This window comes from Balaenoptera ricei, chromosome 18 (assembly GCF_028023285.1).
Source record: "Balaenoptera ricei isolate mBalRic1 chromosome 18, mBalRic1.hap2, whole genome shotgun sequence".
Lineage (NCBI taxonomy): Eukaryota > Metazoa > Chordata > Mammalia > Artiodactyla > Balaenopteridae > Balaenoptera > Balaenoptera ricei.
Genome location: NC_082656.1, coordinates 5,940,857 through 5,963,202, shown reverse-complemented (window position 1 = coordinate 5,963,202; position 22,346 = coordinate 5,940,857). Strand labels below are relative to the sequence as shown.

General features: G+C 40.0%; 1 protein-coding gene across 3 annotated transcripts in view; it reads left to right on the top strand.

Annotated features, from left to right (window-relative positions):
• Positions 1-22,346, top strand: part of FLT1 (fms related receptor tyrosine kinase 1) — a 171,396-nt gene that overhangs the window by 10,424 nt on the left and 138,626 nt on the right. For 2 of the 3 annotated variants that reach the window (XM_059903323.1, XM_059903325.1), the window contains exons 2-3: positions 15,963-16,059; positions 16,447-16,679. The exons of the other annotated variant lie outside the window; for it this stretch is intronic. In XM_059903323.1, the coding sequence (XP_059759306.1) occupies positions 15,963-16,059; positions 16,447-16,679 (330 nt within the window). The remainder of the gene's footprint in view (positions 1-15,962; positions 16,060-16,446; positions 16,680-22,346) is intronic. 3 annotated transcript variants of the gene reach the window in all.

Genomic DNA, 22,346 nt, shown 5'->3' with positions numbered 1-22,346 from the left:
CAGGCTGGGCTGCCCTCTGCCAGGCTGTTTCCGGGAGTCAAATGTCTACTTCTCTGTGCGCCTTTGAGATCCCAGAAACCGCAACAACCTGGAGCTTTTTTTCTTAATGAAGCTGGAGTAAAGGGGTGGGCCCTGATGCTTCATGAACTGGGGTGGGGGAGGACTCTGTCCCCGGGGGAAGGGGGAGGAATGCGCATACCCGGCGCTGTGAACCTCTTCCGAACCATCCAGCGTACACGCTTTTAACTTTCTTTTATGAATGGAAACCCCGAGGGTCACATTCTTACCAAGTGACCAGGCCAGGGTGGAAACCTAGGTCTTTCTGATTTTGAAATCAGTACTCTTTCCACCAACACTTATCCAAAAGATCTTGAATGATAAAATCTAGGAATTCAGGAAAACCAAGGAGTTTGGTTTTCAGGGTTTAGAATAGAAAGTTATTATGCCCGTGAGAAAAAGACAGCTGTCCAAGGGCATTGTCCTAGAGGGAGCGCCCATCGGTCTGGGATGGTCACGAACACAGTCTCTGCTTTGCCTGTTTGACTGATAGTCCTTGTACAGTTAACAAAAATGGAAGCATTTCTTTAAGGCCTGTTGCTCTTTGGGTCTCTTGCTTTTCCCTAGATCATTCCTTTCAGGCATTCAAACGTACAAGAAGTCAAGAAAGAGAAAAAAGCATTTTATTTTTTCCTTGATCCTTACCTGGAGAGGGATACTTTTTTTTAAATTGAAGTATAGTTGATTTACAATCTTGTGTTAATTTCTGCTGTACAGCAAAGTGACTCAGTTATACATATGTGTACGTTCTTCTTTATATTCTTTTCCATTATGGTTTTATCACAGGCTATTGAAAATTGTTTTCTGTGCTATACAGTAGGACTTTGTTGTTTATCCATTCTGTATATACTAGTTTGCATCTGCTAATCTCAAATTCCCAATCCCTCCTTCCCCCCACCCCCCATCCCCCTTGGCAACCACAAGTCTGTTCTGTCTGTGAGTTGGTTTCTGTTTCGTAGATAAGTTCATTTGTGTCATGTTTTAGATTCCACATATAAGTGATATCATATGATATCTGTCTTTCTCTGACTTACTTCACTTAGTATGATAATCTCTAAGTCCATCCATGTTGCTACAAATGGCATTATTTCATTCTTTTTTATGGCTGAGTAGTATTCCATTGCATATATGTACCACATCTTCTTTATGCATTCATCTGCTGATGGACATTTAGGTTGCTTCCATGTCTTGGTTATTGTAAATAGTGCTGCTATGAACATAGGGTACATGTATCTTTTTGAATTATAGTTTTGTCTGGATATATGCCCAGGAGTGGGATTGCTGGATTATATGGTAGCTCTATTTTTACTTTTTTGAGGAACCTCCATACTGTTTTCCGTAGTGGCTGTACCAACTTACATTCCCACCAACAGTGTAGGAGGGTTCCCTTTTCTCCACACTGAGAGGGATATTTTTTGATACCAGAATATGGCCATGTTTATCTGAATCTGAGAAAAATGCTGTTTTGCCACCTATAGAGGAGTTTTATCTTTTGTTCCAAGGAAACAGTAGAAAGTGTGGTCAAAGGGATACATGGCTTGGATGAAAGTTATAAGGAGTGGTTATATATATACAGTTTGATTTTTATGATTGTTTTCTTTTTCTAAGTTGGCATTAGAGAAACCAAAAATATATGTAAACAGATGGAAAGGCAAGGATATATTAGAGGAGATTGCAAACAAACAATTTTAAAAGGCAGTGTAAACTTGTGTTATAGCATTTTGTCTATGATGAATGGTATTGTTTTCTTTTTGGAAAACTCTGTTTAACTCTTTTCTACTTAATGTCTCCTGCTGGATCAGATTTTTGTTCTCTGTTGTTATTTGGAAATTTTTATAGCTTTGAAATCTTCTCCATAGGGAATTCTGCTAGAACTAGAGAAGAAGGAAAAAAAAAAAAAAAAAGCATGGGAATTGAGTCATTGTATTGCCTTAGAATGGACTTTGTGTACCTACAACTTCTTGGGGGTTAGGGAATATTTGACACACATCATTGGTGTACAGATTAGAAGTGTTCTACCACTCACTCCCCTACCCCATTCCCTGTCCTCAAAGCTGGTAAATGAAAAATACATTAAGTTCAGTATTTGCCACACAAAGTCACTTAGAAATGCAGGAAACTCTAATGAATGCTAACTTTCAAGAATTTCTAGTTTGCTTTAGCCCTTTTGGACTGGTCATTAAACTTAGTGATTCTATATCCGGGTAGATGTCTTTTTAGGAGTAGTAAAATTCTAAAGTGTAGAAATAGAGTTGTTGTTGTTGATTTTCAATGTGCTTCATGGTGCAAGCAGATGGGCATGGTATTGCTTTGCTGGAATAATTCACTCACCATTTTGGAAGAGTGTTAAGTAGAAACTTGGGAGGGGAAATGTCTTTTGAGAAATATGTTTTCTGACAGTGTTTTGGAATGCTGTATCTTCTGCTGTGATTTCATGAGGGAAAGCATGGGCCGTATTGAATTTAATTCTCGTGATGTCAGTTTCATAACCAGTCATCATTCCAGGTTCATGTTTAACCTCTAGCATGAGTTCAGGCATGCTTGGAAGACCCTTTTATTTTAGAGCATTTTTAACATATTCACTTAAAAAGTGCTCAAACAATTATCAATTAACCTATTATATTTTATTTCAAGATGGAAACATGGTTGTATCTATCGTGCTCTGTGTTGACCATTGAGTGTCTTTATTTTGTGATGTTAACCGTAAATTTTAGTGAAATGACTCATCTACGTTAGTGAAGAATTCGTGACTCCCTGTACTCAGAAACGTGTCCTTTAAAAACAAAGTGTACCTAGCTTTGAGGTGATCTCTGTTTGTTGACTTAGATAATCTTGAACACGTGGTGGTATTCACCTAATCTGCTTCTTGGTGACTCATGTCCTAAGGGGCCTCTCAGGACTGAAAGCCCTTCAAGAGGAAGGGCTGGTTTCTGCCCTGTCTTCACAGCTGTGAATCCAGGACAGTGCCTGGCATATAGTAGTCACTCAATAAATGCTGGCTGAACTGACTAGAGCTGTATCCTAGACGTCCCTCTGGGTCTCAGAGGCCTTTTAGGAATCATGGTTCCATATTGGTTCACCTTCTAAGAACCTTTGTGCGGGTATAGTGGAGGAGATTGGCAGAAATATGTCCAAGAGCTGGCAGGAATTCTCCCCACACATCTGAAATGTTCTGTTCCTTCCTTCTGGGCCATCCTCTGGCTCCAGTGACCCCTTTCTTATCCTTGGCTGAGCTGCCGTGTTCTCCTGATTTGAATCTAGACTCAGAATTCAGAATGAGGATCTAAGCTGCCTGGCCACTACAGAAATGGCTCCCAAGAGATATTTCCTTTAGATGGACCCTCCTCCTGGGATACTCTTAGCTGGTCAAGGTTCCCAAACAGCACAGAAGAAAGACAGTTGATTGGGAACCTTAATTTGTAGGTGCAGCAACGCAGCCTAAACGTATCAGGTGATGTTATTATTGCTGCTATTGTTTTCGCCCTCTTGGATAAGACCATTTGCTCTGAAAACCATTTCCCCTTGGCTCTGGACCATCCATGATGTAGGCTAGGAAGAGGAGAGAAGAGGAGGCACAAGTTAAGTCCTGGCTAGGACTGATCACATCTGACCATTTTCTTTTATTCCCCTCATTCTGTATCTATCCCTCTTCCATGATTTCAAAAAGCACGATGTGGGACTTCCCTGGTGGCACAGTGGTTAAGAATCCACCTGCCAATGCAGGGGACACAGGTTTGAGCCTTGGTCCAGGAAGATCCCACATGCTGCAGAGCAACTAAGCCCGTGCACCACAACTACTGAGCCCGCGCTCTAGAGCCCGCGAGCCACAACTACTGAAGCCCGCGTGCCTAGAGCCCGTGCTCCGCAACAAGAGAAGCCACCACAATTAGAAGCCCGTGCACCGCAACGAAGAGTAACCCCTGCTTGCCGCAACTAGAGAAAGCCCGCGTGAAGCAACGAAGACCCAATGCAGCCAAAAATAAACAAATAAATAAATAAATTTATATTAAAAAAGAAAAAGGCACAGTGTGACCTAGGCATATCTTCTAGTGAATGTTCACTTGCGGCTTTTTTTCTCTAATAGCAACTGAAGTCAGGTAGACCCCAGACTTAAAAAAAAAAAAATCTACATCTATCTATCTATCTGTCTGTCTATGCAAACCAAGGCATTGGAAAGAAACAATAGAGCTCTCTCCTCAGCAAAGAGATCAAGGAAAGCAGAGCTGTAGAAACAAGAGAATTAAGAGTAGCTGATAAAAGAAAACAGTTGTTTGCAAAGTAAAGTTGGGTTTTAGAGGGTTTGCAGGTTTGAAGGAGAGAGGCAGAGACCCTGGTGTTTCCTTCAGCAAACACACGCTCATTCTTCAGGTCTTACCTTCAACATCATTCTTCTGAGAGAACGTCCTTCACTCCCTGGGCTGGGTTCCTCCCCTCCTCCCCACATCTGGTACCCTTCCCTCTGATCACCCACTAACATAATGTAATTTTACACTTGTAAAAAAACTAATTTATAAGTATAAAATTACATCTGTCTCTATATACTTATCTGTTGTCCAGCCTAAGTTATAAACCCTTCAAAGAAGCGATCTTGTTTGTCTTGTTTATTATTGTATCCTTCTGTTGGAATATGTTTGAAATATTAAATGGAAGAATAAATGCTGAGGTTACAGAGCAGCAGAGAGAGCGCCAAGGTGAGGGGGTGAGCGGAAGGGGTAGTATCAGGAATGGAGTAGGGAAAAAACCAGGATTGGCTGGCAGTAAAAGAGATAAGAAGGATAAGTAAATGAAGGTGATGCATTCCCAGCCTCCTGGAATCATGGATGGGAGTCCAACCCTTAGCCCACTCACTTCATCAGTCTCATCTCGGGGTTGGTGGTTTCACTTTGTGGGGACAGGTCCAGTATTGGGGACCTTACTACCTCTCTTCGCAGTGCTTCCTTCTGCTTTTATGTAACTTCTACTTCTTGGTTTTGGTCTTGTCCTCCAGAATGAGCTGATCCGTAAGTTATGTTAAAGCCTGTGAGGTCGATGGCCAACTGATAACAGAAATTGGTGTTTGGTTCTATTTTTTCTTCCATCAGATACACGATATCTTGGAGGATATTAAAAATGCTAATTCTATGATAGATTAACGAAACTGTATGAGTAAAAATGACCCGAGAATTAAAACCAATATTCTCCAGGTTTTGGGTGCAAATTACATTAAAGTCTGTCATGGATATTTGTAAGGAAGAACTGAATATCACATACTGAAGTGACTGAAAAACCTTCAGTCAATTATTTCTTTAAAAATTGAGATACTTCTGGTGGCAGCATACTGCTTTTAATTGGTTCCTTTCCCTTCCAGAAGCTTGGCTGTCAGCAAAACTTGTATAACATTAATTCCATCTAAGAATTTATAAACTTTAAAAAAAAAAAATCTTAGGAAGGCCTGCTATTACCCATATTTACTATGTAAATTAAGTGAGTCTTAAGAAAACATGAAAATTAAAGCAAAGCAGAATTTAAAAGAACTGTTCAGTCAACACACCCATCCCATTGTCTGTGCAGGATTAATCTCCAAAATATGTGTAATGAAAAGCAATTGTATTCCAAATTGTTTAATTTAGAAGGAAACTGATTTTGACAATAGAAACACAATGGTCAAGGACAGTGTTTAATGAGCCTTAGAAAGTATGCTAACGCAGCTTTCAAAACCTCAATTCCCCTATGATGGATAACTTTATTGCACACTCTTGGCTATTTAAATCTCAAGGGTCAGAGGGTTTGTATATGTTATTGGTAACAAAGACGGAGATCTCTCAACTTTCAGTGAGTGGATTTATAAGGCACCTCCTTTACAGACAGTCGAAAGTACTCCGGAAAAATGTGTTCTATGTAGTTTAGACTCCAGAAACTCTATCAGAATCAGCTTGAAATTAACATCAGGGCTTTATCACACTCAGCCTTCCAATCTCATTTTATTTCTCCCATATTTTTATATGCAAAGCAAGTGGGGTTGTGTCATTATTTGTAATAGGTTAGAAAGTTGAAGAATATACAATATAAAAAGAATAGACCAAAATTTGAGTTAGGGATAATAACGTTTTCGCCCTTTTCTTGCATGGTTAGCTAGAGTTTAAGGTACATGCTTTCCTGCCTGCCTACTTGCCAGCCTTTCTTCATTTTATGGTACAAAAATTTTAAGGCATCATGTTGGATTCGAAATTAAAACTTTGGCATGATAAATATTTTTTATGGTTACTTAATAGCATTCCAACATACAGCTCCACGATATATTCAGTTTTTTCCAGAAAGAATTGTGTGTGAACCTGAGGATTATCAGTGTTACATGACAGGTTATACACAATGGCTCAACTAAAATTTAAAGTTCTAATTCCCATCCTTATACTTTAACCATTTTATGGCAAGCTCCTTTATTGAAATGATGAAATATTTCCCAGGTCTTCTCTGTGATGCTTTCCTTCCTAAAGGAACCCAGAGGGATCCACGTAAATAACATGAATTCCGGGGCCTTGCTGTCATTGTCTCCATAGATGCCCGGAACTTTGGCATTGAACAGTAATACACACAGAGTATTTGGTAAAATGTTTTGTGGTAGACCAAAGCATAGTCCTAATGCCATGTAGAATAGGGAAGACTTGAGATTTTAAATTGTGGGTTGCCTGCATACTGTCCTATGCTTCCAGACTAGTGATTGTTTGTTTAAAAAGAATACAGAGGATACCTTGGGCTGAACTGAAACTTGTAATCCTAAACAATTCAGAGGATAGAAGGTTAATGTTAAGGCAGTTCAAACATTTTATTAATACGACTACTATGCCTAATGATGCAACTTGCTCCAAATGCTAGGATGCAGCAATTGATGAAAGATGAACAACAGCAGAAAAAAAACCCTGGTTGCTTCCAGTAAACCGAGTGTTTGTATATTGCATGTGTGTTTATTGCATCTCTGCGTAGTGTTCTTTTTTTTCAGGTGTTTATAACCTGAAAGTTAATATATTCTGGCCTGAAATAACTTGTAAATCGACGTGAATGATAGCATAGCACTGCTGGTGATTATAAGCCCTTCCGTGTGAGGTGTCATCAGGTCCAGTTTCCCCACAGTCCTCTGAACAGTAACATTGGATAAGAACAGAGGATAGTAGGGTGTCTGCTTCACATGTAGTGCGTTTCCTGCTACTGGCGGAGAAACAGCCGTGCCGAGCCCTCCCTGATACCCACAACCTTCCTCTTGGCGTTTTTAGGGTATAAAGAGCACTGGTTCTGTCCATCTCCTTTTGTGTAAGCAGAGGAAAGCCTACCATCTTCTCTACTGAATGCTTTGTGAGCTATGTCTCGTGCCCTGTCAACCGGATCTTGACCCTTGCTCCAAGCCGCTCAGATAACTCCCATGACATCATATGGTAAATTGAAATGACATCTTGTTAGACAGTTCTATGGAGGTGGCTTGTGAACTCATTCAGTAAAAGGACATCGGTGTGGGAGTAGAGCATTTGGGGGGTAAAAAGGTAACTCCTCGGTCGGCAGGAGATTTCTCACTGACCAACCTTAATTAACTCTGATGTCACATGAAAAGGAGCTGTTCCTGGGTACAGGTCACTTGGAGGGTAGGCTCCTGATGGTAGCCGGTGACAGGCCCGATGATAAATGAACGTGCCCTGTTAAACCATGACCCTCCGAGAAGCCAGTGTCAAGGAAAAAGCTCAAAGAGGTACCCTGAAGACGTGCCCCTCGTAAGCGTTGACAGTAGGAATGCTGATGTCAGTAGAGGACTTTTCTCTTGGTAAACATCTTAAACCACCCAGATTTTTTTTCTTTTCAATAACCTTTATAGAGTTTAAGGAAAAATGAGTGAAGTCCATCACCCATGCATAGATGGAACCAAGACCATGGTCACTTCAGGGGCTAATACCATGGTGTCCTCTGTGCGCTGCACTGGAAAGCTGTTGGTGGATTTTGTTGACTGACAAAGTGTGAATTGTAAGCTTTAAAACAAGAAAATTATTCAAGTAAACATATGTTTAGGGCTGTGCCAACTGTCACTGCTGAAATTAAACAATTTTTCCCTTGTTTTTTTACACCTGAATTCAAGACATAAATGCTATATAAATGACTTTTAAATTTTCTCTTAAGGCATGGAGATCAGGTGCTTCATAGTTTGGATCTGATGATTTGGGGATTACTTGGGATAGCAGAAGCTCTGAAGCAAGAAACCAGTGAATTCTTTTTTGTGGGTCCCTTTGATAACAAAAAGATGAGAAAGAAAATAGCAAGTGTCTGGGATTAGCAACTTGCTACAAATTAGGTGTATTACTGCTGGAAGCAGCTACCTTACCATTCCGTCCTTTGTGGACCCGGGACCAAGAGCACAGTAATCTAAAATATCCTACATCTGTCCATCTAAAAGTCACAATCTTAATCTCCACAAGGGATTAGTCAGCAGTGAGTCAGAGCTTCATACTGTTGCCGAGTACATGTCAGTTTCTGAGTCCCAGCGTGGAAAGAGGTTTCCCTGTGCCTGAGAGAATGTACATGCCCCCTCTCATTTCTAAACCCACCTTCCACCACTCCTAAAACAAACTTCCCAGGGAGGAAAGCATGTTCCCTGTAGGCAGCAAAGTATGTGTGCATGTCTTTACGTAAACATCCTTTCATTTCTCTAGATCCTTCCTTGATTTAAGGCCAGTTGTTCTGGGAGGAAAATAACATTTAAAAAACTCATGTCGCCTCTCATTGTGGGTGGGACTTGCTTGAGTTATGCTGCTGTCATACAAACTCCCATGGCTTTCCCACCTTTGATTTAGTCTGCTGGTAGACGGAACAGGAGCTCTCTGGTCTTTCCCCATCATGCTAGAAGTGAGAGAAAAATGTACGTTATAATGTCTTCCAGTAGAGTGTGGTGCCTGTACCCTGGGTTGGTGGTGTAATCTTCATTGAAGAGTCATTCTAACCGAACTGTGTTCAGTTATAATGGACCCTTCATATTATCTGACAAATACTTTAATAGAGGCATGACACAGAAGTTAAGACCAAGAGTTAACTTCTTATTAAGTATTAGAGCCCTGTGGGTATTAGCACCTCAAACAAAAGTTTTGGAAGTTTCTGGAAATTTGGTTCATTTGCATTCTTAACCTTTTTCCCACCCTTGCCACCAACCAAAAAGATTCCATGAGGTTTAGTCTGTGAGACTTAAGCTTTTAATAAGCTACGTCTTGAGGAAAGAAAGTCTTCTTTTATTATGAATTATGTTTAATTAACCTCACACAACCTTGGTAAAGACTCGGGGTCTTAACATCAAATTTTAGAAACATGATACTTGGGGATTTATATTTAGATAAAGAGGTCATTTATCATGTAGGATTATGTACTATTGAAAACGTGGTATGTGAAATCAAACACAGATGCCTCTCATTTGAAAGAGACCTAATATACAAAGCTTTGCATTAAAACCAAATCCATTAGAAATCAATAATTTTAATATTAAAGGAAATACCGTAGATTTCTTCCAAGAGCTCTAGCAACATAATTTTTGCCGTGACTCAATTTGTTAAAATTCCAATTTAAATAGGTAAAATTCAAACTATGCAATTGGAAGTGATTTTAAATTAACATTAAATTTAAAAGATTGCAATTTGGGGGAACAGTGAGTTTTTTGCAATATGTTTGTAAATCTTCTAATACATAAATAATGATGTTATTGAACATGAAGTAAAAATTCTCTCTCTAAAATCAGCCTTCTAAAGCTTTAAGCTGGAGAAACAATTAAAAGTATAAAAATCTAACACTGCTGAGGTTGTATGTAGCGACAAAGTTCAAAATAGCTCAATATGCAACTTAACTCTGATTATTTTAGTCATAAGTTTTGTTTTTAAAGTAGCTTTATTGAGATAAAATTCACATACCACGAAACTCACCATTTTAAATTGTGTAAGTCAGTGATTTTTAGTATGTTCACAAGAGTTGTGCAACCATCATCACTGTCTAATATTAGAACATTTTCACCCCCAAAAGAAACTCCTGTTGTTACTCACTCCTGTTCCTTTCTCCCCCAAGCCCCTGCCAACCACTACTCTTATTTTCTGTCTTATGGATTTGCCTATTCTGGACACGTCATATAAATGGAATCATACAACATGTGGCCTTTTGTGACTGGCTTCTTTTTGGTTTTTAAACAAGAGAATATTATTTTCTCACGGAAGCTGGAAGTTCTGGAAGCTGGAAGTCTAAGCTCAAGGTGTCATCAGTTTTGGTTTCTCCTGAGGCCTCTCTCCATGGCTTGTAGACAGATGTCTTCTCTCTGTGTTCCTACATGGCCTTACCTCTGTGTGCACCAGCACAGTGTTTTCCAGGGTCATCTATGTTGTAGCATATATCCATACTTCATTTCTTTTTATTGCCAAATAATATTCTGTTGTATGGATCGACTACATTTGTTTATCCACCCATCATTTGGGTGGTTTCCACTTTTTGGCTATCACAAATCATGCCGCTACAGACATTTGTGTACAAGTTTTTATTTGGACATATGTTTTTGGTTCTCTTGGGTAGATACCTAGGAGTGGAATTGCTGAGCCATCTGTTTAACTCTGTGTTCAACCATTTGAAGAACTGCAATCTGTTTTCCAAAGCAACTGGACCATTTTACGATACTACCAGCAACATATGAGGGCTCCTGTTTCTTCACATCCTCATCAGCACTTGTTCTTGTCTTTTTTATTGAACCTATCCTAGTGGGTGTGAAGTTGGTATCTCACTGTGGTTTTGATTTGCATCTTCCTGATGGCTAATGATGTCCAACATCTTTTCATGTGCTTGCTGGCCATTTATATTTCTTCTTTGGGAAAATGTCTATTCAGATACTTTGTCAATTTTTTAAATGGGTTATTTGTTCTTCCAGTCGTTGGAAGTATTTTAAAATGTGATTTCTAACTTGTACATTGTTGTTAATCACTGCGGATTTCAGAATCGCTGACTTTTTAGGCCAGAAGGAATTGTAAAAATCTAAGTCCAGCCTCCTCTGTTGGCAGATGAAGAATCTGAGGCTTAAGGTGACTTGCTCATGGCCACAACAGAGCTAGTTAGTAGCGGAGCTGGGGAGATTCATGATTCCCAATCAAAAATGGAAAAACATAGCTGTTTCATGATTCCTGTTTGAATAAGGCCCCTTTCTTACAGAGAACAGCCCTTTGATTTCAATATAGTAGAGGTGAGGGGGTGTCATCTAGAAAGAAGAGGAGCTAATGGCCTTGTCTTGAAGTTACATTTAACAGGTCAGAACACTATTATTATTCAGATCAATAAAAAAGGCAGTTTTCTAAAGATAACTTTTAGTCAAACTATATAAGAGCTTGCTCTCAGTCTTAAAAGTGGTGGGCAAGGCTGTCTGGTTCATAATGACCTATGGTGGGTGTTCTCTCTCTTAGTGTCCATCATGGTAGCTTTGAAGAGGTTTGAAGAAAGAACCTCAATCATTTGGGCTTTGATTTGGTTGCAAAATAAAGCCTTTTTTATTTACTTGGAATTTTACACACGCTTCCCATTGAGGTCACAGAAAGCATTCCATTTTGCCCAATGAAGTACAGGTGGGAAATGTAACATCTTAGAACAGTCTGTGCCTGGGCTTCCTCCCAGAGCTTCATCATGTGGGGGAAGAAGGGGTGTTTGTTTAAGAGCCATAAAGCTCTGTTCGCTTTCTACCTACCCAATAATACAGAACAGACAAACAACGAGGGAAAATATTCGGACAAGGACAGTACAAAGTGTCAGTGTTCACATAACTTCACGTACACATATTGGCTTTTTAATGCTATTAGCCCACTGTGCTTGACCTTAATAGTTTTTCCTAATAAAGAAGCATGTGATAAAGCCCATTTTCATAGTCTACACTTAGTTTGTTTTTGTTTTGGTTTTTTTTTTTTTTTTTGGATTCTACGTGCAAGTGAGATGATGCCGTGTTTGTCTTTCTCTGACTTATTTCACTTAGCAAAATGTCGTCAAGGTCCATCCATGTTGACGCAAATGGCAAGATTTCATTCTTTTTTATGGCTGAATAGTATCCCATTGTGTATATATACCACATCTTTATTCATCCATTGATGGACACTTAGTCTTGACTACTGTAAATAATGCTGCAGTGAACATGTGAATGCATACCTTTTCGAGTAAGTGTTTTTGTTTCCTTCAGATAAATACCTAGAAGTGGAATTACTGGATCATGTGATAGTTCTATTTGTAACTTTTTGAGAAATATCCATTCTGTTTTCTGTAGTGGCTGCACCAATTTACATTCCCACCAACAGTACACAAGGGTTCCTTTTTTTCCACACCCTCCGCAATTCTTGTTAATTTCTTGTCTTTTTGATAATAGTCATTCTGTGTGTGAGGTGATATCTCATTGTAATTTTGATTTGCATTTCCCTGATGATTAATGATGTTGAGTATCTTTTCATGTACCTGTTGACAGTCTGTCTTTGGGGAAAATGTCTGTTCAGATCCTCTGCCCGTTTTTAAAATTGGATGGTTTGGTTTTGTCCTATTGAGTTGTATGTGGGTTTTTTAAATATATATTTTGAATATTAACCCCTTATCCGACATATGATTTGCAAATATTTTCTCCCGTTGAGTAGACTGCCTTTTCATGTTGATTGCATTGAGTTTTTTGTTTGGTTTTATTTAAATAGTAATTTTCCTGGTATAAGGAGATCTCTTTGACCCCCGTGATTCTATCGTAGTTGACTTTGATGAAAACAATAGTTCATGGACCACCTAGTTTCCTGAGGGGACAATGATTCTTTTAAACGAGACTTCTAGGCTACCATGGCAAACAGTGGAAAGTTCTGATCCCCATCTGAGCTTCACAATGGGGGATCATTGTTAAGTTGTAGCACTCCACCCTTCGAAATGAAGTATCCTGTGGATTTATTTCTAAGTGGACAATGTGACTCTGAGCTACTCATGAGTCGAGCAAACAGAGTTGTTCGTGGTGGGAAGAAGATATCGGATCTTGGATGTATGCATGTTCATGTCCTTACACATCACCACCGAGATGGAGAAAGTGTCTGACATGCAGGAGACACTCAAAAAGTGTTAAATATTCATTACGCAAGTGGGTGTATGGGCATTAAACTGCTTCAAAGAAGTGTTTCAAGGCCTAATGACATTTCAGAGCAGTTGAGGAATAAATATCTCACTTTCCTTTTTCTTTATTAGTTTTCCTGTTAAATTGTAGCCTTGGTACTTCCGTTCATCTTTATGAGATTCTAGTTTCCTATTAACTGAAGGATGTGATGTCCCAGAGTGTCCAGTTACTTCGAAATACTGTTTCCTGATACCTCTCCTTTCCTTTCTTTCAATCAACTACTTTTACCTAGCTTCCTTGTTCTTAGGGCAAAATTCATGATGTCTGCGAAGACAAATTCTATAGCAAAATATTTTTCTCAATATTTATCCCCCTAAGCTTTCCAATAATCCTATTTTTCTCTTAGTGTCTTATTTAATCACTCAGTTAGGTGGTTTTCTTTTGGTTGGAGGCTGGAGTGGGGACTGCAGAGAGGGATGTGCAGTTGGCATATTTTTTGAGGGATCTTCTCTACATGACACATCTCTTTCTGCTGGCATTTGGGTGGTTTTTTCAAGGTTTAAGATCCTCTCTGACAAGGGTCAGGAGTACTGGTGTTCTAGGGCACTGATAGAGAAAGATTCACACAATTTGGAAACCAAAATAACAACAAAAAAAGGGAAAAAAGTAGGAATCACCTCATACCAGGGAAGGAAGGCATCTTCCCCTTGGCCTCTCCTGGATGGGAAAACTCATTATGTGCACACAAACCACAGAGATACCTGCAAGTATTGCCAGAATTTTCCACAGGAAGCTTGGGGTGGACCTTTTCCAACCCACGAACAATTGCTCAGTTAAATCCCTGGAGTTCCATGCCACAAAGAAGGGCAGAAGCTATTCCGGCCTGGACATTTTTCAGGGCAGGCATTATTAATTGCTGGCTGTGGCTTTTGAAAGACGTAGTGTTCTCCTGGATCACTGATTTTGAGCTACCCTGTTACTTCAGAAAGCTCATAAACATGAGGAAAGTACAAAATTCTTCTTTAGGTACCTGAATGGGTCGACTTGTTCTGTGAGGTTATTTGATAGACCAAGGGGAGCTCGATGAAACGGTCATTCGAATTTAAATTTAGTTAATATTGAGCCATTTGCTCCAACCATAATTTGATACCAGGGCCTATTGTATATAAAAGTGACTTTCAGAATATTAATATCATCAGCAACACCAGCAAAGAAGATAATGTTCATCTAACATCTTTGCAGTTACATACCCAGCAAAACGTTCTCTGATGGGAGCGGGGGAGGGGAGTGATTCTGCTAGGTGTCGGTGACAGGGGCATCTATCTGCCACGTGCCAGGTGGCGTGCCCGCCACCCAGACAGCAGAGCACCAAGTCCCCATGCTGTGCCTGTGGACTTTCTGGTTCACACGTGAGGATGCCGAGGGGCAAGCCCGTTCAGTAATGCCGAGGCATGCCGGCAGCAAGTGGAGAGATTAAGCTTCTAGGGCAGATCTTTCACTGAGTCTAGTTTTCTTTGCGATGTTAGGACCTGAGAGAAACACTAGGGAGCATTGCTAGACTTCCCCGTGGAGTCTGACACATGCAGGTCTGTGGTCTAAGATCCCAATCTTCTGCTTTGGATTCCACTTCGGAAACGTATTTTTTATGTAGAAAATATTCCCTAAGATCGGCTCTGCATACATAACTTCCCTCCTTCCAAGAATATCTTTTCTCCCTCCTGCTGACCCTTACCCCTGCTAATCCTGAGCCCCATCTCCCGCTTTTACCAGGAGGAGGGGGAGAGCAGGGGACGAGGGGAGAGCTCCTGATCAGAGACCTCTTCTGCTAAGTCGAGAGCTTCAGCAGAGACTCAACCTCTACCGCACCAATGGCTCAAAGAATTGTGGGTCTGGGGATGTCAGAAATGGACAGAGAACCAAAGTCATGCAGTCCAGTCTCCCGTCTTACAGATAAGAGAACTGAGATCTGGAGAAGGTGACCTGGCCAGGGTCTCATAGCTGTTCCCCGGGATGGATACTGTGTTGTATGCAGATATTGTGTCGTATGGAGATACTGTGTTGTATGGAGATATTGTGTTGTGAGGAGATGCTGTGTCTTAAGGAGATATTGTGTCATATGGAGATGTGTTGATTTTAGCACACTTTTGCATAGCTGATCTCATTGTCTCACAATGATCCCCATGAAATATACTTGTCAGATGTCACGTAGGAGCAGACAGTTCCCTCTTTTCTCTTCCATTATAGAAGGAAGTTGGAGATTATGTAAGACAAACCAAGTGGCTTCTAAAACTGATTTTGATTCTATAATTAGTTTTCCATATGAGGAAACCAGTTCAGAAAGAGAAATGACTCGCCCAGAATATCATGGCTCAACTAATGACTGAACTATGTCTAGAATCCAGGAAAAGTTCCATGCCTTGTATTCAGAAAAAGATCAGACGGGCCTGTATAACCAGATGACCCATGCTGGTAGTTCAGTATTAGAAATACATTTTGGATGACATTGACATTTAATCCTGAGAGTTTTTAATAAGTTACTATATATTTTAATATGGTTGCACTTTGAATCATGATTGAATTTATTAATGTTCTAAATTAATGGGCTTTTGAATATTATTTAGATGATTTGGCATAGTAGGATATACAGTATTCATGAGCAAGAAGTCTTGGAATAGAAAAAATTTGTGAATTAATATCAGATGTACCTTTTTGTCTATGCAAGTAAGTTAAAGATGAAAAGTTACCTTTTGTGGAAAGATATACCTTTTAAAAAAAGACGAGAGGGCAATTTGCAAATAACACATTTCAAAAACTTTTTTTCCAGGATGTAGTTCAGGTTCAAAATTAAAAGGTCCTGAGCTGAGTTTAAAAGGCACCCAGCACGTGATGCAAGCAGGCCAGACGCTGTATCTCAAATGCAGGTGAGTGACCGTGTTGGTTTGGGGACAGTCTGATTGCTCTTCCGTAGGCAGAACCACTCCCTAGGAGAGTAGAAAGGTGGCCCCCCAGAGGAGACAGGTAGACGTCAGTGGTCTTTCATCATCTGCCAAGTGCAAACCTCATGCATCCAGCTTCCCCTGGAGGGTGATACATTCATCCATGGGATCGGAGGGAATTACTCACTCACGGGGAATCAGGGGAAGGGATGTCCCGAACATTTTGAGTTGTTTAAAAGCTTTTCTAAATGTGTTACTTTTCTGTAAAGAAAGTGACTGTACTTAAGAAAAGACCTCAGGATAGAAATGACAGCTTCAGAACTGGCCCCAGCCATGACTGACTGTGTTTTGTTTTCTTATCTGTGATTGCAGAGGGGAAGGGGCCCATTCATGGTCTTTGCCTGCAACAGTGAGTAAGGAAAGCCAAAGCCGTAGGCTGAGCATAACTAAATCTGCCTGTGGGAGGAGTGGCAAGCAGTTCTGCAGTACTTTGACTTTGAACGCGGCTCAGGCAAACCACACCGGCTTCTACAGCTGCAAATATCTCTCTACACCTGCTTCCAAGAAAAAGAAAGCAGAATCTACAATCTACATATTTATTAATGGTAAGACTTCCATTTTCTACGTTCTCTTTGCTATAACTTTGCAGTGGGTCATAAATCCACCTGATCCATTGGAAAGGGAGCTTTCATAGTGACTGTGAAAGAAGTGGGCCAGGAAAGAGAGCCTACCCTAGCTGTCGAAACTTGTGGAGTGCGTTTTAATGTATTTCCTGAGTGTCAGTTTCAACCAGAATTTTCAAGGACCAGTCAGTCAATTGCATGCTCCCTAAAGGGAGAGACTCTTGTCTATTTTGTTCACCGCTGTATCCATGGCACCTAGAATACTGTCTGGCACATTGTGGGATGAAAAAATGAATGGCAAGCTTTTAGTTCTATTTCTTTCTTTTTTTTTTTTTTTAATTTTTATTTATTTATTTATTTATGGCTGTGTTGGGTCTTCGTTTCTGTGCAAGGGCTTTCTCTAGTTGCAGCAAGCGGGGGCCACTCTTCATCGCGGTGCGCGGGCCTCTCACTATCGTGGCCTCTCCTGTTGCGGAGCACAGGCTCCAGACGCGCAGGCTCAGTAGTTGTGGCTCACGGGCCTAGTCGCTCCGCGGCATGTGGGATCTTCCCAGACCAGGGCTCGAACCCGTGTCCCCTGCATTGGCAGGCAGATTCTCAACCACTGCGCCACCAGGGAAGCCCTCTATTTCTTATTGAGAAGCCCAAAATACAATACAAGATTTTTGTCCTTTAACACAACTGCGTTCTCTGATAGGTTGAAATTGTCAAATACTGTTCTATACTAAATTCATAGGTGTAATGTTGCTAGTGTCACTTGAAGGTTACCAAATTAATTCCAGTTAATGATGCTGTATTATTTCATGTTCACGAGGTGAGTATTATAAACATATAAGACCAGGCACATGCCATTGCATAGTGAAAAGGGCGAAAGACAAAAAATGAATCATGTTCTGGTTATGATTTTTATAGTATAATTTTTTTAGTTTTTCCTTCCTTAGAGAATGAAGAAATGAAATAATATTCAGAGGGAAGAAATATAAAATCCTTAAAGAAACATAAAGTGGCAGTAGAAATGGATCCCTGGAAAGAATAATAAGGAAGATGACTTGTCACTTTGTACTTCCTTGTTTCGTTCCAGCCAATTTCCAAAACTTGCCCAAGACTCTAGCCTTAGAGCTAGAGCTCTAACACATAGAGCAAAATTAGTAGGCACCTCAGGCACAAACTCAAGTTAAAAAAACAAAACAAGCAACCATCAGCGTCAATAGCCTAAACACACATCCTGGGTCTTCCTCCCGGCGAGTTAAAGAACTGGGTCTTTGCATTGAAGGCAGCACCATAGACTTACATTTTGGTGGGAATCTTTTTTGAAATAAGGCAACTAGACAGTGTTTTACCTGAGCATAATATGTAATTTTCCAGATTCAGGGTTAGTCTCAGAGACAGTAGAACAGTAGTGTGATATTGGCAGTAACATATTAGCTCGTATCAGCCTGCTTTGACTGAGCCACTTTTCTATCCAGCTCCGCCAAACTCCTGTTTGTACATTTTGCACTTTTCCGGGGGGAGGGGGTGGGGTGGGCAGAGAACTGGGGGAGGCAACAACTTCCTAGCTGATCGCCATCATAGGAATGCAACCAGCCCACTTAAAAATAAGAGGAGGAAGGAGGCCAGGGATCTTGGCTTGGAGAAGGCAGAGCTGCCTTCTCCAAGAGGGAAGAGAGGGCGGGGTCAGGGGGAACAGGATTAAAGGGAGAGACACAGACACAACGTGTGCCGGTGGCGATGGAAAAAGTCACGTGCTCAGACATCTGTTCTCTTTTTCTAGCTCCACATAGTAGGTTATGTTCTTTCTGGCTCTTGTGGAGGAAAGAAAATGCTTTTATTCCTGTCTCTCTAGGGGAAATGGGGGGGGGGGAATTCATTTATACTAAAATTCTTATAAAACTTTCTTCTATGGGTTTATTGGTCTGACCTTCCGAATCAAACACTTAAATGAGTAAAAGAAGACCATTTCTCTTTTTTTCCCTAAGAAATAACATTCGGTTATTTTCATCTTTCGCTCCTGCATTACTCAGTAGGCCTCATGGGTTATGGAGTCAGTAGGTAGGTGTGCAGAACCTGTCAACTTCAACCCCCTTTGAAAACAGAAGAGAAACTTAGCTATTTAGAATTATCTCCACTTCCGCTATACAATAGAGCAGATCTGGCAGGTAACGATCACTTTGGGTGTCAAATCAATAGTCATTCTAAGCCCTGTGAGGGCAAGGTCCATGTCTGCCTTAATTACTTTTACCTGCAAAGTGCCTCCCGGGTACAGTGCCTGGCTCATAGCAAGAATTCAGTAATATTTGTCAAATGAATACACGAAGCGATTAACAGGGCTGTGTGGAATAATCTGTTGAAATTGACACTGAGGATGAATTTCAGGCCAAGTAGGAAAGAGCGGCATCACTAATTATCGCTGTCTGGTATGAGGCTGGGGGGGTGAGTACTGGCCGCGGTGTCACGTATGTATCATGTCTACTCTCTGGTAGTAGCCCACAAGCATTAGCATAAAGGTACAAGTCCTAGTATCTCAAAACTCTTGCACAATTTGGTTGGGTAGAAGGAAATTCTCTATTTCAAAGACTGTGTTCGTGGACAGGGAAGGATATCAAAATGCACTGATTGTGTTTCATAGGGCATTATTATTGGAATACTGTGAATATTATATGCGTTCATTGGGAAAATCTTTATGAGACGTGACTTTTAGATAGCACTAATAACAAAAGATATTTGAATCAGTAATAGTGAGCATAAGAGAGCACCTGAATCTTCTTTGTTTGTTAGTTAATTTGGTTAGCAAATATTTAGGGAACACTTGCTAGGTGCCTGTAACTGTACTGCTCTGAATAGTAACACGGATTTTGTTGTCTGTTTCCCGGTAGAGTGATATTGGTCTCATAATCACACTTTACTAAAATCCAAGTTAGCTATGATATAATTCATTAAGCAGCTGTAACTTTTCCAAGTATCCTAACATTTTATGCATTTCCTATTTTCATTCTTTTATTAATTTTGTGTCTGAGAAGATTTGGTCTCAGGCTTCCATTATTATTGAATATTTACAACATTACAGGTTTAATTTTATTCAGGGGCACAAAACTGGTCTGGTCTCTTGTGACTCAGGATTGTGTCTGGGACTAATAACTCCAACCAGTTCCTAATACACAGCTCTGACTACTTACTAGATGTCAACTGGTTATCACTTATTTATTATTGTTGAATGTTTACTTTAGAACATGTTATTGTTTGGACGATTTCTGCCCCTGGTAAGCATCTGCAGATGTGTTGGCGTTTCATTTTGGTTTTCTATAATGATGAGAAACACTAAGACACCTCTTTTGAAAAGGCATAGATTTGTAGTCTGATAGGGTTCTGAGAAAAAGAATCAGGGCTGTATAGCTTTGTCTGCATGATACCAAACCGTGCATGTGGATTATAAGCAAACTATTAGTTAGATGGTTCCCACCTGAGCACTGATTTGGACATAACATCTGATATGTATATGTAATGTACAGAAAAATCAATATCATCACTTTATCATTACAGCTTGTAGGAATCTACCAAACCTCTGACATAATGCATTAATTTCAATTTATTTACTCAAGTAAATAAATTATCAATTTAATTACTCAAGTAACTACATTTAACTACTTTACTTTAAAAACCAAAACATAAAACAGAAGCAATATTGTAACAAATTCAATAAAGACTTTAAAAATGGTCCACATCAAAAAAAATTCTTAAAAAAAAAAGATCAAGCCAAAGGTATATCAGGAGAGGAAGATGATTGTCTTAGAATCAGTGTAATTTAGTGAGACAAGGCTCTACTTGGCTATGGGACCTGGGATTTAACTTACTGGTAAATTTAAATTACTGGTAAGTTTAAATTTCCCTTAATATAATAATTCCTTACATTCGTGGTTTCTTTTCATTTAAACAAATGGTTTTATTTACATTCTGCTGTTCGATTCTCACAACAATCCCGTGAAGCTTTCTTCTCTCCATTTTGCAAGCAAAGGGCCTAAAATCCACTACACTTGAGGCTACATGGGGAGCGACGGAAAAGGGTTAGCAGCAGAGTAAGGTGGTCAGATTTTTCCCTTCAGATTCTCAGTGGCGGGAGGAGACCAGAGGGGGCAAGACTGAGGCAGGAACACCAGGTAGGGCTGCTGCCAAGGTCACCGTCGTCATAGCTGTGGTAAAGGACAGAAGGTGATGATTGGAGGGATTCAGTCCACCTTGGTGAGCTGGAGGGTCGTAGTGGAAGGGAGGAGGGAAAGTGACACTTGAGTTCTGTAGGGGCACCTGGGCAACTGGTCCCAGGTCCCATAGCCAAGTAGAGCCTTGTCTCACTAAATTACACTGATTCTAAGACAATCATCTTCCTCTCCTGATATACCCTTGGCTTGATCTTTTTTTTTTTTTTAAAGAATTTTTTTTGATGTGGACCATTTTTAAAGTTTTATTGAATTTGTTACAATACTGCTTCTGTTTTTATGTTTTGGTTTTTTGGCCACAAGGCATGTGGGATCTTAGTTCCCCAACAAGGGATCGAACCTGCACCCCCTGCATTGGAAGGCGAAGTCTTAACCACTGGACCGCCAGGAAATTCCCACCCTTGGCTTGATCTTGACAAATGGCTGTTGAATGAGAGTAACTGAAAAACGCTACATACATTTTTAAAAAATTGCTTTTGGGAAAATGAGTGGAATACCCCAGCAATTATAGCTACAAAATTCTGGGTCATAAGGAAAAACAAAAAGTACTCCTCGATGCTTTACTAATTACAAAACAAAAAGATGTTAGCTGAATGGTAATGCCAGGGCTACTTAGGTAGTGTTCATCTGCCTTGCAGAGAAAAAGGAACACATTTGCATTTCTTTTCTGACCTTTTGGTATAGACAAGAAATTGGCTCCAGATCGGCCTTTTCTAAGTCAGAGGATTTCATTGCAATTAGTATTTTAATATATGAGTTTTGCCTGTAAAGTAAGGAAACTAACCAGAAGAGATTTTAATGGCATCTCCAAAGTATTTAATACTTTGTCAGTGTCTCTAATTTAGTTAAGAAGACCTTGAACTTAGCCTGTTGAGTTCCCCACGCTTTGAAGTCAGCCTATACCCTTCCCCTCTCCAGGTCCAAGACTTTCAGGGCTCTTTAAGTATAATGTCTTCTCTTGAAGCATTATAATTGAAAAGGGAAAGAAAAATGGGAGTCTGCGCTGTGGTTGAGTGGATATCTTCTAGTTCTTCCCTGTAAAAGAAACTCATCTCTTCTGCTTCTCTTTACTTGGTTGTTTTTCTCTCTACGCCTATTAAAGCAAACGGGTTGGAGCATTTTCACAACAGATTTTCCTTCCTTTGGTTCTCCTTTATGTATAAAATGAATGAGATTTGCATAGCAGCTTAATTTCAGGTAGAAAAATGATCAGACACACTGCGTATGTAATTGAAAAGTAGTAGAAATTCTAACAACCCAGATATCCTGGGAGAGAAAGATCATTGTGCCTTCACATAAATGTACTTAGTGGGAAAAAGCTCTGTGTGGCTAGGGGATCTCCAACAAGTAAAAATATTAAAGGTGCAGATATTCTGAGAAGGATTCAACATACTCGCTTGTTCAACACATCAGGTTTTCCTGGAGGGCTTTTACATAACTC